This window comes from Gambusia affinis, linkage group LG08 (genome assembly GCF_019740435.1).
Source record: "Gambusia affinis linkage group LG08, SWU_Gaff_1.0, whole genome shotgun sequence".
NCBI classification, from domain to species: domain Eukaryota; kingdom Metazoa; phylum Chordata; class Actinopteri; order Cyprinodontiformes; family Poeciliidae; genus Gambusia; species Gambusia affinis.
Window position 1 is genome coordinate 21,287,481 of NC_057875.1, and position 16,476 is coordinate 21,303,956.

General features: G+C 38.5%; 1 protein-coding gene across 4 annotated transcripts in view; it reads right to left on the reverse strand.

Annotated features, from left to right (window-relative positions):
• cntn1a (contactin 1a) overlaps positions 1 to 16,476 on the reverse strand; it is a 71,204-nt gene that overhangs the window by 21,136 nt on the left and 33,592 nt on the right. For 3 of the 4 annotated variants that reach the window (XM_044124155.1, XM_044124158.1, XM_044124156.1), the window contains exons 2-6: positions 10,933 to 11,061; positions 9,356 to 9,394; positions 1,929 to 2,058; positions 712 to 890; positions 365 to 460 (exon numbers count right to left, since the gene is read on the reverse strand). In XM_044124155.1, the coding sequence (XP_043980090.1) occupies positions 365 to 460; positions 712 to 890; positions 1,929 to 2,058; positions 9,356 to 9,394; positions 10,933 to 10,981 (493 nt within the window). In that variant the 5' untranslated portion in view covers positions 10,982 to 11,061. The remainder of the gene's footprint in view (positions 1 to 364; positions 461 to 711; positions 891 to 1,928; positions 2,059 to 9,355; positions 9,395 to 10,932; positions 11,062 to 16,476) is intronic. The other variant, XM_044124157.1, reaches the window with a different exon arrangement.

A 16,476-nucleotide genomic window follows, 5' to 3' on the forward strand; every position in this document is an offset into this window, starting at 1 on the left:
CTTTTATTTTTAGGTAAGAAAATAAACAGGATTGCTGATGTCATGCGTGTATTTAAATGTTAAGCTTGTGAAAACACACTGATGTAAGTCATGAGATACTGTGTTTGAAAATACAAATGTGTTTGCAAACAAAAATATGCATCTCTGTTTAGTGGAGTACACACATCCTGTTAATATTTAACCAAGAATAAATGTCCCTTGTCCCTCCCAGGACAAAGCTCCACATATAGTTCAGGGTTGTAGCACCACTTCCATACATTTCTTTCAGGAGGCATTAGTCTGTGCTCTGATTAGTTCCAGATTTGATCAAATTAGAAAATCCTGTCATCAGAGGAGTAGACCCTGGTTTCACATGCTTATTTACCTGGATAATGTGGAGGGGGGGCGCAGAGCAGAACGGCCCCCTGGCCCTCCTTAACGTGCACTGCCAGCCTCTCTTCCGGTGAAAAAAGATCGAGATCTGAGAAAGGCAGAGACGGAAACAAGATCATCGTTTTACAGGTTGAACTGAAGACTCTTGCGTATCTAAATGTTATCATTGGACTCTAAACATGAGGTTTATCTGAACATGAACTTCCTAATGAAATGTTGTTGCATATTTCATGTGCATGCTATGCATGAATGAACAACTCTGGGGAAGCTGTTCAACATCTGGATGGCACAGCACATCGCTGCCTAGAGAAAGGTCAAACTCCAATCCAAACAACTCACATCCGAACTGGACAGTCGCCTCTTGGCTGACGACCGTGCCGTACATGTTGGTAGCCAAGCAGGAGTATTTCCCCACGTGTTCCGATCTAACGGGGTTGCTGATAATCAGGTTGCCTCCCGATAAACTGTAGCTGCTGCCAGGTTTGCTCAGGTCAACATCCGTGTTGTTCAGCTTCCATCTGCATGGAGAGAAACCTGGGTGAGTATACTTGTTTATCAGTGAGAATATGCTTTACTGCATTCTCACCTATTAAGATCCTGTTTATGTTTTTCGGTCTTTAACTACTTCTGCTAACTTTAGCCAGTTTTACTAATTCATATATCAAAACGTTCTGCTTCTTCTGGAGATTTCTGCTATATTTTTTTTTTCAAAATTTTACATATTGTACTTTTTGAAATATTTGCGCTTTTGTGCACATTTCAGCCCCATTGAAATACATTGAAATTCTATAAAATTCCACGAAATTTTGCCCAAAACTTCTGCTTTTTCACTGCTTACTACTTTTACTTCAACATAGGAACTCCAGTCAACTCTTAAACAAGTCACAAGACTGTAAACTATCTTCAAATTGTCGGGCTTTAGAATATCTTTTACGGTTTTTCCACGATTGCGATTTAAGTTTTATGTATATTGTTGATTGTTTTCAGGTTTACGATGTAATCCTGTGGTGGAATTCTCTAATTGTTGTCAGTTGTTAATCTACACTGTAGTGACTGGCGTTTTTTTAACTTCTCATGCTTTTTGACATACAAAATGACGTATGTCTACTTTAAGAAACTATGACTATCATTGCGACAGGTCTGCCACACCTTCTTTTATTTCCATCAATGTGTTCTGTCTGCCACATCTTTTGCTGTCTTTAGCAAAAGTAAAATATTGCAAAAGCTATATTTTGCAATACTTTTTGCTACATAGCAAAAGGTATTGCAAACGTTTTTGCTTTATTTTGCAAAAAGGTTTACTTTAAACTTTAAAACAACTTTTTTTAAAAAGATTTTTTTAAAACAACTTTTTTTAAAAGTAAGAATTTGTTGACCAGTCGTATCTCATTTTACTTGCTGGTAAAATTATACGATGACTTTATCTACTGGCATATTAATAATTATTCAGGAAAAAAAAAAAGTAAGTCAGCCGGCATTTTACAGACCCTGAAACAACGGAGGTGAAATTTAAAGTGCATAGTAATGAGGTTGGGTTTATGGAAACATTATGTTACCTGTATGTGGCAGGTGGATTGGCTCTCGCCTGGCAGGTCATGACAATTCTGGCCTCGGGCGCCTCCTCGGGGTAGATAGTGTCCACCGGCTGCTCCTCAAACACCGGGCCGAAACCTGTGGCATCATCTGCTGAAAAGAAGCAAGGCAGAGTAGGACGAAAAACGGTCTGAGGTAGATTTGCAAGCTTGTAAGATCAGGAAGTTCAGTCACTGAGCTTGATCGAAAAAAACTGAAATTATCCCAGCATCTACTGAGTGTGTTGGTATGAGAGCAGATGGTTAAAAATGCCCACATCGAACCCTTTCCTCACTGCATGCGTCATGTTTAGCTGTGTGTTGCAGATGTGCAAGAGCCCGCTTGATGAGAACGCCTTTTTTTAATTTATTTATTTTTTGTTCAATCTGGCGTTTGCAATATCAACACACACATATGCAATCATCCCCAATTACTCATTATAGGAGACAGGCATCTCGAGCAGTGGCATGAATAAGACATAAACACAATACTGGGCCATGAATAGGCGATGAGGCACGATGTTCCCAAACGCTGACTATTCTCAAAGATCAAGACTGCGTAGGTGGCTGAAAGGATTGCAAATGGGATGTGTGTGTATGAATGCGTGCGCACATGCGTGTTATTCCCCCCTGTGTTTCTGTGTTCTAAGAATGCACAGCTGACACCTCAATGGGGAATATATGCTATTTCAGACAGTAATATGCTGCGCTGCTTTAGTTCATGGAACCAGGCCAATGCAAGGAATTGACTGACTACAACAACGTCCTGTAGCGCCTTGCTAATCTACTCCTACTGATTCATTCTGTTACATCACAACCATAAACTTCAACGGATTTTACTGAGTTGGTGCATAACTGAATTAATATGATGCAAGTTCCACATTTTTACAGATTTAAATCTGAAAAGCATTGCTTTCATTTATATTCAATGCAGTACTTTGAACCACATCATTGCAGTTTAAACTTTTCACCTTTCTGGTGGGATTCTCTTGATCTAAATCAATTCTGTTTATTCTGAAACGTTCTCACACAAACTTAGCGCAACCGGTGTGCAGATATTGAGATTCTGTTTACGCGTCAGAAGAGCTCTCAGAGAAACTGATAGGACTGGATTTTATGTACGGTTATGAGAGCATCATAGTAAAATAAACTACCACAAGAGCAGGGATTTAAAGACAACTCATGGGAAGAATCATGCACATATCGCTACAGCCCAACGTGTGTTGGCTCTTGACGTGCGTGCAGAGTAATCTCTGAAACCGGCTGTCTAGGTGCACATCTACAATTTAAATTACTTTTTCTGTCTTGGATGTCAGGGGCTCCAGGTCTTGAAAATCTAATAAGCCTAAGAAGCACAAGGACACATCGACAGTCACATTAAGAAGTTTTGTTACACACTGAACAGCCAAGCAGGCGGTCCGCACGAAGACACTGAAAGACGGGATCAACTTCGACTCCAACACTATGGCAGCCTGCCGCCTGAGAGCGCTTGACATTGATGGAAATCCCAAGGACTCAGAATTACTGCTGGCTGTGAGCGAAATTAAAAAATGCTAAAAATGGGCCGTTGAGCAGTTGATAAAATTAAAATTAGGTGAGAATCTGTGTTTGGGGAGCAAGGGAGTAGAAAGAAGTGCGAGCAAGAAAAAACTGAAAGCTCTCACCGAAGAGCAAAGAAACTACTGCGACCCCATTTTCTGTTGACTTAAGGTGAAACCATGCAAAATGTGGAATAGATTCTTAACGCATAAAATCAAATTATAAATGTTAGATAGCCTGATGGCATTGGTGGTTTTTGGTAAAATGTTGAGGTAGCTGTTGAAATGTAATGAGCTCTAGTGCCGTTCCCGACTTCTCCATGTTACGTGGGATGTGACAGATGGTGGTGAGAGTGTTAAAGCTGGCCACACATACTGCCTGGAGACACACATAGGGCCTTTAACGTTCTCTCCAGTTTGTTTTACTTTCCCTATAAGCTTAGAGGAGTCTCCAACTCCTCCAAGCTTCACCCTGTTATTTCTTCATCACCCAAGCTTGTTAGATTCAATCGACAGAGCTCCAAAACTAATTTCCCTCCAAGATCTCTTTACTCTCGTTGCTCTCCATCTAAAGTGCGTCACTTTCTCCACTTGTGATGGAAACACTACAGCAACAGAATGATAGGAAGAGTGAATCCATTAAGCAGCTTTCAAATGATGACTGAAATAAGGGTTATTAGGGTATTTTTTGGTTCAATTTCACTAGACAGTAGACACAATGACCTGACCATTTAAACATAATTCTGTGACAAGATAATGACAATTAAATGTGCATTTCACTTCTCTGAAATGAAATGCACTATTCACAAAAATAGACATGCAAGCGAGATAGTCTAATAAAGTTGTGGACTTGTCTGTCATAGTACTTAGATTTCCTGATCCGTCCCCAGCCCTTCACATGTTCTGTTCCATTTTTTTCACCTGCTGCCACTCCAGTAATCAGTCCGTTCAGCAGGTCGCTTGCTCCTTGATTGCTTCAGTTCCCATCCTGTTACTGGTCTCTGGATGTTTGATGGGTTTTATGTTCCTTGATTTACTTAGTCTCTATTTTAAACCCCAATTTTGATGCGTCTTACAGTCCAACTTTGACACCTCATCTGGAAAAATACTGCGCTGCAGCTATGGAATCACACAGCACATAAAGACATTTATTATCTGAGGAAACAGGAACAAGTTTTAACCTTTAGCTTTAAGAATCACAGAGCTCAATGCGGCTTCCCAGAAGCATTTGCAGGATTGGAAATACACGTCTCAAATCATCCTACTCTTTTTCTCAAAACCTCCCACTCTACTTCCTAAAATAGAGCTTTCCACAAAACAGAGAAAATCTCTTTTCAACAGCTCTTTCAATCACCCTATTTTTCTCTAATCTCTGAGAGTCTTCGTTTCTTTTTCTTTTTTTTCTTTTTTTTATCCTGCATCAAAGATTTCCTCTGTTCCCTATTTTGGCGTTTCTTGCCTGTGCATACTTGGCTTTGACTTTCTTAACAGGCAAGTAATTATTAAACAATAGTCAACTGTGAGTCCCCCTAACAGAAAAAGAAAGGGAGCCAGACAGTCTCTCTAACAGAGAAGGCCACAACTGCAAAACAAATGTGTAATGTGTGTCACCAGGGCCGGCTGGAAGTGGACAAACTTCATTATCAAACACAGGCGGCCCTGTGCAGCTCAATGGCATTGAAGTTTATAGATTCAGCTAAAAACAGCACTTGTTTATTTTCAGAGGGTTTTTTTTTTTCCCCATAGTAACACTGAGTTTTAACGCCGCATACATTCATTATTATGGAAGATTTTACTATGTCTTTGTTTTTTGTCAAGTGTCTTTCTAAATTTGTTTGTTTTAATATCCCCATGGAAACATGATTATTAAAATCCCACAGAAGTGTAATTCTCTGGTGAATTACATTGTAATTCGTTCTATGTGCAGAGGATGATTTCTCACATCTGTGCATAATTTTTTTTTTTTTTTTTTTTTTGCATGACCAACTGAGAGTCCAAGTGGGACAGATAGCATATTGTGTCCTTGAGGCAAAACAGACAGAATGTAGTAATAATTACCCACATACCCCTGAGCCATGTAATGAGGCATAATAACAAACCAAAATTGTCCCTGTAGGGATGATCCACTTTATTATTCTGTTTATATAATAATTAATAATTCTACTTGTACTAAATCTACTGAAACCTATTTGCTTTGGCTGCATCACTGTAATTTCAAAAACATGCAGCTATATGTATTTGTGGACTGTTTGTTGTGGTAAACAGTCCACAATGGATTATGATAATTATAGTCTATCTTAGTGCAAAATATTCTGCTTTGTGGTTAGTATAATTGATGTTAAGGAAGGGCCCTGTATGTTGTGCTGTACTGCTTGATAACCTGCCTCATATCATACCACAACTCCTGTGCAAATATATCAGTTTGCATAAAATGATTCATTGACAACTAAAACCATATCAGTGTCCTCAACGGATTTTCACTTTTGTATAGTAAAAGAGCCAAAACTCCTTCTGTCTTCAGAAATCAGGCATGAGTCAGCAAAATGCTTTATTATTATCTGTGTAATTTTCCTGTGGGAGGTTTCTGAACCTCCACCATCAGTTTCAGTTACAGGTAAAAAATATATATATAAAAAAAATAAGTATATATATATATTCCAAAGCTTGGCAGAATTAAAGGTTAAGGCTTTAACACAAATGTATCATAATGCAGAGCATGAAACTTTGTGCTCTGCCATGCACCAAAACAAAATACCGTACTCATTTGATTTTTTCACATAGTGACATCCTCTCTCATTTTCCCTGATTTCTATCTTACAAATCCCTACTCAGCACAAATACAATGCCAAACAAATACATTTTAGATTTGCACAATTTGGAGGCGTGTACCACAGATGGCACAGAAAACACCAATCCAATTTTTGGGGTGGAAAGCAGGAAGAGACTAGCTTATTTATGTGAGCCGTTTTTGTGAAATGAATTTTGTTGTAGCCAGTACAAATATGGCACCAAAGTGATTATAGTATATGACTGTAAGAAATTCCAGCCAAGTGTCGTAATAGTAGCAGTGATATATATCTGGAATGACTAAGCCTCAGATCTGACCATGGGCAAGACAGCACAGATAAGCTAATGCATGTGACAACCAGCTGACTCCACGACTCACACACCCTGGCAACACAATCATGAACTATAGCGATCTCAACGCAATTTTTTTCTGCCTGGTTAAAACCATCGCGAGAATCTGATGTTCACTTGTAATCACAATGTATGCTTGGTGCACCCCAGGAAATCTAACCGAGACCTCACAGAGATCATCCACGGCTCAGGGACTTTAAAAGCCCAAAGATACTGCCTGTCAAAGTGAGATATGTATCAAAAATAGATCCCAAGCATCATATTTATTTTGTTCTGAAAAGGAAAAGCACGACCAATGCTTCCTGGTAAAGGAAAAAGAAATGAATGGGGGGGTTGAGCAGGCAACAAAGAAGACCGTCAGAGAGGACAATCATTCATCCCATCAACTAATTAGCCTACATCAAGGATCTTAGTTTGTTCCCAGGCAACAACTAAACTTATTTGTTTCCGTCCAGTTCAGCCTGATGACATTCATTTTGTTCTTTTTTCAGAAAAAGTAATGAAGACTGCGGCTGGAAATTGTCTGGATATACCCATTTAATAATGCACACAATAAATTAACAATGTAAAATGAGATGATACATCTTGGAGTTAAAGTACATATTTACAGAATGCAACTGATTTCTGACCAAATTTTATTTGGTTATTTTATTTTACACATTTCTTGTGGTAATTTGAGGAAAATCAATAAGTGCTATTTTTGGCCCATCTCTTGTCCAGTCGCAGTTCTTCCTCAAGTATCCACAGCAACCTCCACAGAGTGCAGCATAGTGAGCTCTAATGAGTCAGTCTGAGACCACAGCAGGTTGTTTACTCATTTGGCTTTTACATGTCTGAACCGTGGCCATATTTGTGGCTTGCTGGATATATTTAACATCAAATAACTCAGCATGGTCTGAGATATAGTCAAGTGCATCATTAAATAAGCCGTCATGAAGTATTTTAATGACTGCAGCCTCCTTCCTTGTCCGTGCTCTGTTGCCGTTAATAAAGTTTACTTCAACAGAGTTGGCCAAGAGACAGAGTTGGTGCAACTCTGAGACAGCTGTGGTTTCTTTCAGATGAGATTGTCTTGACAAAGCATGTTTGTGGCCATTATGTTGCCTATTTGAGGAATATTATCTGCACACAAACACAGAACAATAACAGCAGTAATTGTTTTCAATTAGTTTCAAATGTGGTGATATCTTCAGTAGTGATTAGTGCTGTGGATTATTACAGCATAACGACGTGATTCATCATCTGAACGCTGAAATAACCGTCGTCGTAAAAATATTGCATATGTCATAGCACTGTATTAATATTTCTTTCATTATTCTATCATAAATATACAATCCTGAGCCACTTTATTAAGTACATCCTCCTAATACTGGGCAGTCAATGTAGCCACAAAATATCATTATCCAGTTATGTTGTTAGCTATCAGTGTAGCTGTATCCTCTGTTGGGTTTGTGCATATTTCTAGTCCTGGTTTCAAAGAATATTCTATAATGAGGAACACAAACAAGCAAAATTTGAAGCTTTTTCTTTTAAATATACTGTTTTAATGCAAGAACTACAGGAACAACTCTGAGAGCTAAACAAATATTAGCTTTAATACACTTAAAGAGGAGCTCTGTCAACACCCAGAGGCTTCACTATAAATAACGGCTTCTTCCAAGGCCACCTCATCACAGAAAACATGAGGAGACTCCAGCCCTGTGCTTTCTTCAAAACCAGTAAATCCAGTGGAAGAAAACCTCGAAATGTAGCCGCTTTTCTACATGGTTATTTCAAATGAGGGAGTAGGAATGCCAATAAGGTATAATACTGTAATTCTGTTTCTTTATATATTGTGGCTTGTTTATAAAATCCAATCCACAGTAAGGCAGTACTATTTTCATATATGTTTACTTACGCTACTGAAACAGACAACAAAGTAAGAAGGGTTCTAGTTTATGCTATAAACTAGACACTAGCATTGTCTTTAAACTTTTTTTTTTGAAGATTTTTTTATTTATTTTTTATTAAATTAAAGATTAGATGATAGTTGGTTGCTACTCAGCTAACAAACTTTTTTAAGAGACATATTTTATTGTCTTCCAGGTATTAAGGTGAGAGGAAATCATTCTTTGGCTAAACATAAATCTTGAAAACCAAAACTGTTTTAGGATTTTAGGTTGTGTGAATCCTCTCTGCATATGAACAGTAGGGAAGAGTGAAGTCTGTTTATTGGAAATAATTCACTAGGCTCTGAATGAAAAAAAAAAAAATAAACCACAGTCTGTTGACTGTTGAAAGGAATGGCTGCATGTACAGTAATTTATTCATGGTAAAAGGGAACTGTTCCTGACTATAAATACATCCTGGGTGCTGCCTTAGGATATAACAGGGGGGGGAAGCAGTAAAGTGCTGGTAGACAACTGGTCATCTAAGGAAGGGACCTTTAGTATTAAATCAGGAGTTTTAGTGGTTTGTTACTCTGAACACGACGGGTGTGTGAAACATAATGACAAGAGGAAGTAATACCAGCATTGACAGTACAATTTAAAGTTTATCACTCCACAGTGAGAAAGTTCATTCACAGGTGAGCGGGTATCATGACATCTTCCCACAAGAAGAAGAACGCTAAAAGAGTCATATTTTAGACACCACAGACCTTAATTAGCATGACAATAAAAAAAAAAAATATATATATATACGGTACGATTAGAAGTAGATTAAAGTGCAAACTGCCAGGAGGATTATTAGTCTTACCTTCCAAAGGGTCCAGTACAGCCCCTTGCTCTGATGAATCTGCAGCAGAGAATTCAATGTTAATCATCAAATCAATATTCTGCACCGTTACAGCAGGAGACTCCAATCTTTTACAGTTATAAAAGAGCGACGCTTGAAATGATGCAAATACACATTCATTTGGCTTAACAACCTCCCAACCGCCTACACAATATTACATTTGTAAACCGTAAATTAAAAATACAATTTATAATGTTTCTGTCTTTTGTGTAAGATGAGTGAAGTTAAAAACTGCCACTGCGAGTTGCACAACAATCAAGTTGCAGCGTAATTACTCCCAAGGACAAAATGCGGAAAACATGCACACTCACTATACTGTGGCTGTAGTGTAGCGTGAGCTTGACATTTCCCAAGCTGTCATAGCGTTAACGTCACGTCACACTTTGTATATGCTGCGGCTAAACAAACATGTCAAACCGATGTCCCCTCGCTGAAGGGAAGACCAGAGTGAGCTGACTGACTGCTGTCTTTCTTACTGCAGCAGTGATTTTTTTATTTTTAAGTTCCTAAAAATGTAAAAGACGTGCAGAATGTACTGTCTTCATATTGTAATCAGAAATACAAAAGAAGTGTGCTGCCTTAAAGTCATGATTAAAAATCAAGAGGAAACAAGAGCCAAATCTTGAAGATTCACATGTTTGTCTTTTATTGCTTCATGTGGAAAAAAAGTCTAAAATTATTGTGAATTGCTTATAGAGTGGGAAATGCAATCAATATTGCTAATTTGGAAATTTCAAGCTTATTTTATTTATTCTCCCTTAGTCACCCATTGAATGCTAATTTACCTTAAACTGACAAAAAGAAAAAAAGACAGCATAACTTAAAAAAAGTAACTTTTCTGTTTCATCAACATCAGATTTTCCTCGTTTCCACGCAGCTCAAATTATTCCCTGGTTCATGTCCACCCTCCACCTCATTTTCTAAACCAGACACTTTTTCAGCTGCTTGTTCACATTTTGTCTTCCCCATTCTTCAGCTAAGGGACAAACTGACAGCTGTGAAGAAAAAAGTAAGCGACTATCCAAGCCACCTGTTGGATTTTCATGCTTTGTTGACATAAGCCTGTTTGTGGAGTTGCTGAAGGACACCATGTTTCTGTTTCGTTTTTGGTCAAATAAATGGTTGGTTGTTGGATGCTTTGACTTGATGGAATAAGGGCAAAAAGCAAGCTGAAGCCAAATAAGCAGAATACTTTGAAATTGTAAATGTTCCTCGATAGCCTTTAAAGAGGCAACTACAACTGTGAAAACTTCTTCTGATCTGGGCATCGTATTTCTACAAATTTATTGCTGCGAATTCAATGGCCATCTCTGAGACGAGACACTTTCACACTCAAAAAGAAACTTTAGATAGCTCAATTGCAGACAGAGCGATGTGTTTGTTGCCTGTAATTTTGTTAATTATGGCCAACAGCGAATAGAAACATAGAATTCAATTTTCAAAAAAAATGCTTGATCATTATTGAGCTTTGCTTATTCTTGTTTTTTTTTTTTTACTTTTTGTGTCATTTTTATTTATTTTTTTGCTGAAATAGAAACCTGCAAGCGAGAAGGCCAGGAGATGAAGGAGCAGGGCGAGGTGCAGCATGGTGTTGAAGCGAGAACCACCTGGTGGGGTCACAGCTAGAAACCTGGTGGATGAAACATGAGCAGGAGCCCCTGGTTTTCCTAAAAGAGATAAGAAAACAGAAAGAAAGACTGTTTAAGGCTCAAATAAAGAAGAACCTTTAGTTAATAGCCTTTGCTGTTTTTTTTTTCTTGGGAAAAATCTATTAGGTTTTGAAAAGAAAAGAAATCTTACCAACTAGCTGCTTAGTAGAAGTTTTTTTTGTTTGTTTGTTTCATTTTTTTTTTAATCAGTTCACCAATAAAGGCCAGGACATACTGCATTCCACAAGAACAAACATGTTTTCTCTTCCAGGGCCGCGGACATGCAGGACATTTCATACCTCCCAAGAACTCGAGCGTAGGATTCCTGGGAAGTCTTCATATGTCTCTCTCACCCACTTTCTTCTTTCAGACACCAGAATATGTGTGTCTGAAAGCCCAGAATATGTGTCAGGAACAAGCTGCAAGAACAGGATGATGTCATTTTGCTCTCAGACCCCCAGAAGAAAGAGAGAGAGAGAGAACTACATTTCTCTGTTCTTGCAGAGTCTGTATTACCCTTGAACTGTGTGATCTTCCTCTGCTCAAATTATAAGAAACCAGTCAGTGTCATTTATACAAGTTTTTGACGATTCAAGCTCCAGTTTTTCATAGCAAAAAAAGAAAAGCACAGAGCTAAAAAAAAAAAAAAGAATAGTGGATTTAATATTAGATCTTTTACCCTTGCAGTAGGAACACAATTTAAGAGCTGGGAGTCCCTGACTATGCTCACGCTACAGTTCGAAGACATTCAATGAACTGTATTTCCTTTGTATTTATCATCCATCCATCCATCACTTGCCCACCATTGTGACAGGGGATGATATCAGGAGCAAACAGCATCTTTCATCAAGCTTCAGCAGCCAGTCTCTGTCTCTGGGCACACATTAGCACACACACGTCTCTGCTTCCTGTCGGCCTCAAAGGCACAGCCTCGTGATGGATTGACGTTTGATGACTGACTTTTGGCTAATTGGCTGAACATTCCCAGACTGGGCACAGTTACATTTCCAAAGATGGTAGCACAATCTCTCACTCACTCCCAGCAGCTCAGTTTGGAAACAAAACGCTGTTTCAGTTTTGAAGTGTGACCAGTGCACAGGTTTCAGAAGGTCTCCAAAGTGCTACATTTTTCTGTGAAAGTCCTTTTATTGAAATGACATAAACAGTGCCTAGAGTAGCAAAGGTTTTCTGGGCTTAGCACCACTTTCACTCAAACCATCTCTGCTGACTGCTGGACAGCTGACTGAAAGAAGCCTCCTACACTTTTCCTCACAGGAAAGACAAATCTGACAGATTTTCCTTTTCTTAATATATGGGCAGCCATGATATTGAGCTAAAGTAAGACACTACATACTAAGCATTTGAAAACAAAAAGTAATATAGAGTGCATTTATTTGTAATCTACACATCAAGCTCTAAGCAATAATACATAGATGATTTAGGTGACATGGTGAATATTTAATGTTATTTTAGCAACAATTCAACTAATGTTTACTTTAGTCTTTTAAATAAAACTACTTAAATCATGACACAATAGTCCAAAACTATTCATTACAGATCTAGGATTTAATCATTTTTCAATTTTACTAATATTTTTTCACTGTCTTAAAATGACAGTAAAGTTTTGGACTCATCTAGCCAGAGTCCCGACTTGAATCTGATAGAGAATCTGTGGAGAAAACTAAAGAAAACGATTAGGGTGATGGTAAGGGGGCCTTCCAACCTCAAAGAAATGCGAAACATACATTGTCAGACCTGCTCAGCTATTCTAAGAAGGATTTGATGTCAATAGGAACATTTTTTTGTGATTACTTCAAATGGTCTGACAGATTTGACATGCTGTTTGTAATATTTAAGTGAAAAGAGATAGAAAATTGCTTTTAAATAACTGATTCACTTATTACGTTGCATTGTTATCCTTTTGGAGATTTCAATCTCACTTCCTATCAGAAACAAACTTCTTGATTGAATGAAAATAGTGTAAAATCTTAATCTGCCACGTCTGTGAATAATTTTGGGTCCACTGCATGCATTTTTGTTTTCTGCCTTCATGTTAATATTCTAACGCAGTGAAACTATGGGATTTTCTTTTTTAATCAAATGTATACAGTGAGAATTGAATAGTTCAATGAAACGATAGAGCAGAAGAGCAAAAAAAAAAAAAGGAATAATAGCTTTTCAAGGAACAGTAAAACTGAATGCATTAGGGCAGACTGCTTGCTTTAAAAAAGCTAATTTCTGAAAAATACATAATTAAAGCTCAGATGTAGATATTTAGACTGAAGTAATAATCTCTACTGCTTCAGCAGCAGAGGTGCAGAAAGTACATGGTAGACAGACCAAAACTTTAAAGTCATATTCATGAACTATTTTTTTTTTCTTCCAACCCAACATCCTCTTAACAAAATCTCAGGGGAAATTAACCAGAAAATGAAAGCCTGAGTATCAATGCAGATGCGTTTTCCAAACCTTAACGACTCCATCTCGGCTTTCTCGTTTGCGGTGCGATTTCTGTCTTGCGTCAGAAACCCCAATCTGAACATCTATTTTTTTCTCACCAGCCTGCTGTCAGACTCACATTCAGTTATTTTCTGGTTTCTGAGCGCCGAGCATCAGATCAGTAACGCCGCACCTGTCCATTCGTTCCCCCCCAGCTCACGCTGGATTGACGACTCCTGATCGTAGCGTAATTGAACATGAGGCAAAAACTATTGATTCTCCATGAGCGCCTTTGAGGCGTCAGCTGGGAGAGATTTAGAGGTGCGACAGAAGGAGTGAGATCTCAGAGCTCTCAGGAAAAATAGAGTCATTTTGCCAACAATAGATTACAAGAAGGAGAGCACGTGTAATTGGCAGTTTGCATAACACCAGCAGCAGAACTGCAGCTTAAGCTGCACACAGCCAGACACACCGTAACCCACACCACGGGTCCGCCATGCTGAACATAGAGTAGCGGCTAAGCTGTACAGCTGTAAGACAGCCGTACAGTGGGGATTTCATCTCTACGAGGGGCTGTATCTTAGCAACCAACCTTTCAAAAGCAGCAGTTTGGTGGCTGCGGGGGTGGGGGGGAGGCGCTTTGGTAGCACTATGCAAAAACTCATTTTAATCTGAAGAAGAAGAAATGGACGTAGAAAGACTGCCAATGGTGAGCTGGTCATCTATTTAAAAATAACCTCATAAAGCCTCACTGTAGCTATTATTTCTGTCTCTCGTGAATCCTAAATGGCCCTACTCTAAAGAAATTATGGGCAAACAAAAGAAGCGCCATTAAAGTGTTGGAGCGTCGAAGGAATCGATCCCATCTATGCCATGAAGAACAGTCACTGGATTGATAAGTGGTAACACATCAGACCAGTAGATAGCAGGTCTATACAACCAGTATTAATGCCGCCTTGCACTTCCTCCGTGTTAACTTAGAGGCCTGAACGCCTGGGATGGAAATACTCCATCTATCACCAGGTATTACAGGCCCTGGACATGAAAGCCCTTCAACAAGGCCATTTCTTCTCTTCATAAATCATACCCATGATGACAGCAGAGCTATTATTGCTGTTAGCTTGATTTTAGCAAAGGTTTTGTCAGGCTATGTACCCCCAGCTTTGCTTTGCCCCCTGAATTTTAATGTCCTTCTGTGTCCTTACGTCACTTTCGAAGCTCAGTCTCACTGCTCTGAAAGCTTTGTACATGTTACCGACAGAAGAAGCCTTAGGGAGCTAATTTTACAATTTAATTGCAGTCTGAGGATCGATAGTGTCATTAGTAATTGTTTTATGACTCCAAGTTTCCTAAAGGCCTTCCAGTGTTTGTTCCGGTGGGAGCTGCATAACTAAGTGGCTAGAAATGTTTTATTTTAAATCAGTCTGAAGTTTAAGGGGTCTGGATTTGAAAATATTGCCAAAATGTCAATCCAACCACACCATCCCCCCCTTCCACTTCATCCACTTCACAAGGAGTCCAACAAAAAAAAAAGGTGACTTTTGTTATGGCCTATTTCAAAATGAACAATATAAGAAGAAGCTTTAGTTTTGGGAGATAAATAACATTATAAATTGTTTCTTTCCTCATCTACATGTCATGACTACAGGTGGCATTTGGAGGCAAATCAAGAACTTTAAATCCATGACAAATTAGATTTGGGGCTTCGTACCACGGAGGAAAACTCAATCCATCAGTCCATCTCTTTCTCCATCCTTCTATGACATTGGAGCCCCTGGTTTGAAGCAGAGACTCAGAGAGCAAATATCTAAAAGCATTGTTTTCACAACTATGCTTTTAGATGCATGAACAGGATTAAGGACAAAGGGCAGACATGAAGCCCATGTGCACTGAAATTTAGGATTACAATAAAAAAAAAACTTGGCAAAAAAAAGAGACGCAAAAAGAGGTGGGCGACGTGTCGTAATTGAGACATTCGGTAATCAAGCAATTAAAATTCAGCAACTGAAAATTCGTACATTTAAAAGAAAAAATGCATGATTTAAAAGTCTCATTATTAAATGAAAAATACACTTTATTGATCATGAGCATATTGGTGTTTGATTAAAGAATTTAATTATTCCCATGATGCTCTTTTGTGTCTGACTGCAAATAATTTCTTTAAAACATTTTCGTCTGCACGTCAATAATCAAACCTTCCTATTTCCCCTCATAATTGCAGTCAGCTAAAGTCCAAAAACAAGCCCTGCTCCATGTCCTTGTGTTCAGCTTTGTGGCCGGCCCCAGGCTCTAATTTACTTATTGTGAGCATTATTGATCCTCTAATCTTTTTCTCAGAAAGAACGCCATACACGCGTTTCCCTGGTTACCTACTTCCTCTGGTAACTAGGAAAGCAGGTAACTGGGACAACTGGTCAATGTGGAATTTCCTTTTAGACCGAATTAGCGCTACAGGCAGCATATTACAGAGCCATGCGTTACTGAAACAAGGAGGACAATGCAGACTGTAGGGCCTGCTCGTAAAATTGCATTATTTATTTTTAGATTTCAGCCGACGCCATTAGACAAACATACGGGAAGCAAAGATAAAAAAAAAAAAAAAAACAGCATCGGCTGAGATGAAATTAAGATGAAACAGAGACATATTTAGTCTGACATAATCTGTTTGGAGAAACAGTGATTTCATCAACGTTAAAGAGAATGACAGCTTATTAGTTTCCAGTATATTCTCATTGGAAAATGTCAGACGTGCTGAGAAATGTATTTTGTCCCATTGTTTGGCTAAATGGAGACAGAGAAAAAAAACAAAAAAAACATTTCACCTAACATGACCTCATACACTTGATATGAGTACATATGTTCCAGAAAGAGACACTAGCTGTGATGGATTCCTTACTGATGCTGAATCAATCCTATTTTCCCACAAAGAATTAATTATTTATGACAAAAACTATCGATCTTCTGCTTCAATAAAGACCACACTCAGCCTGCTTG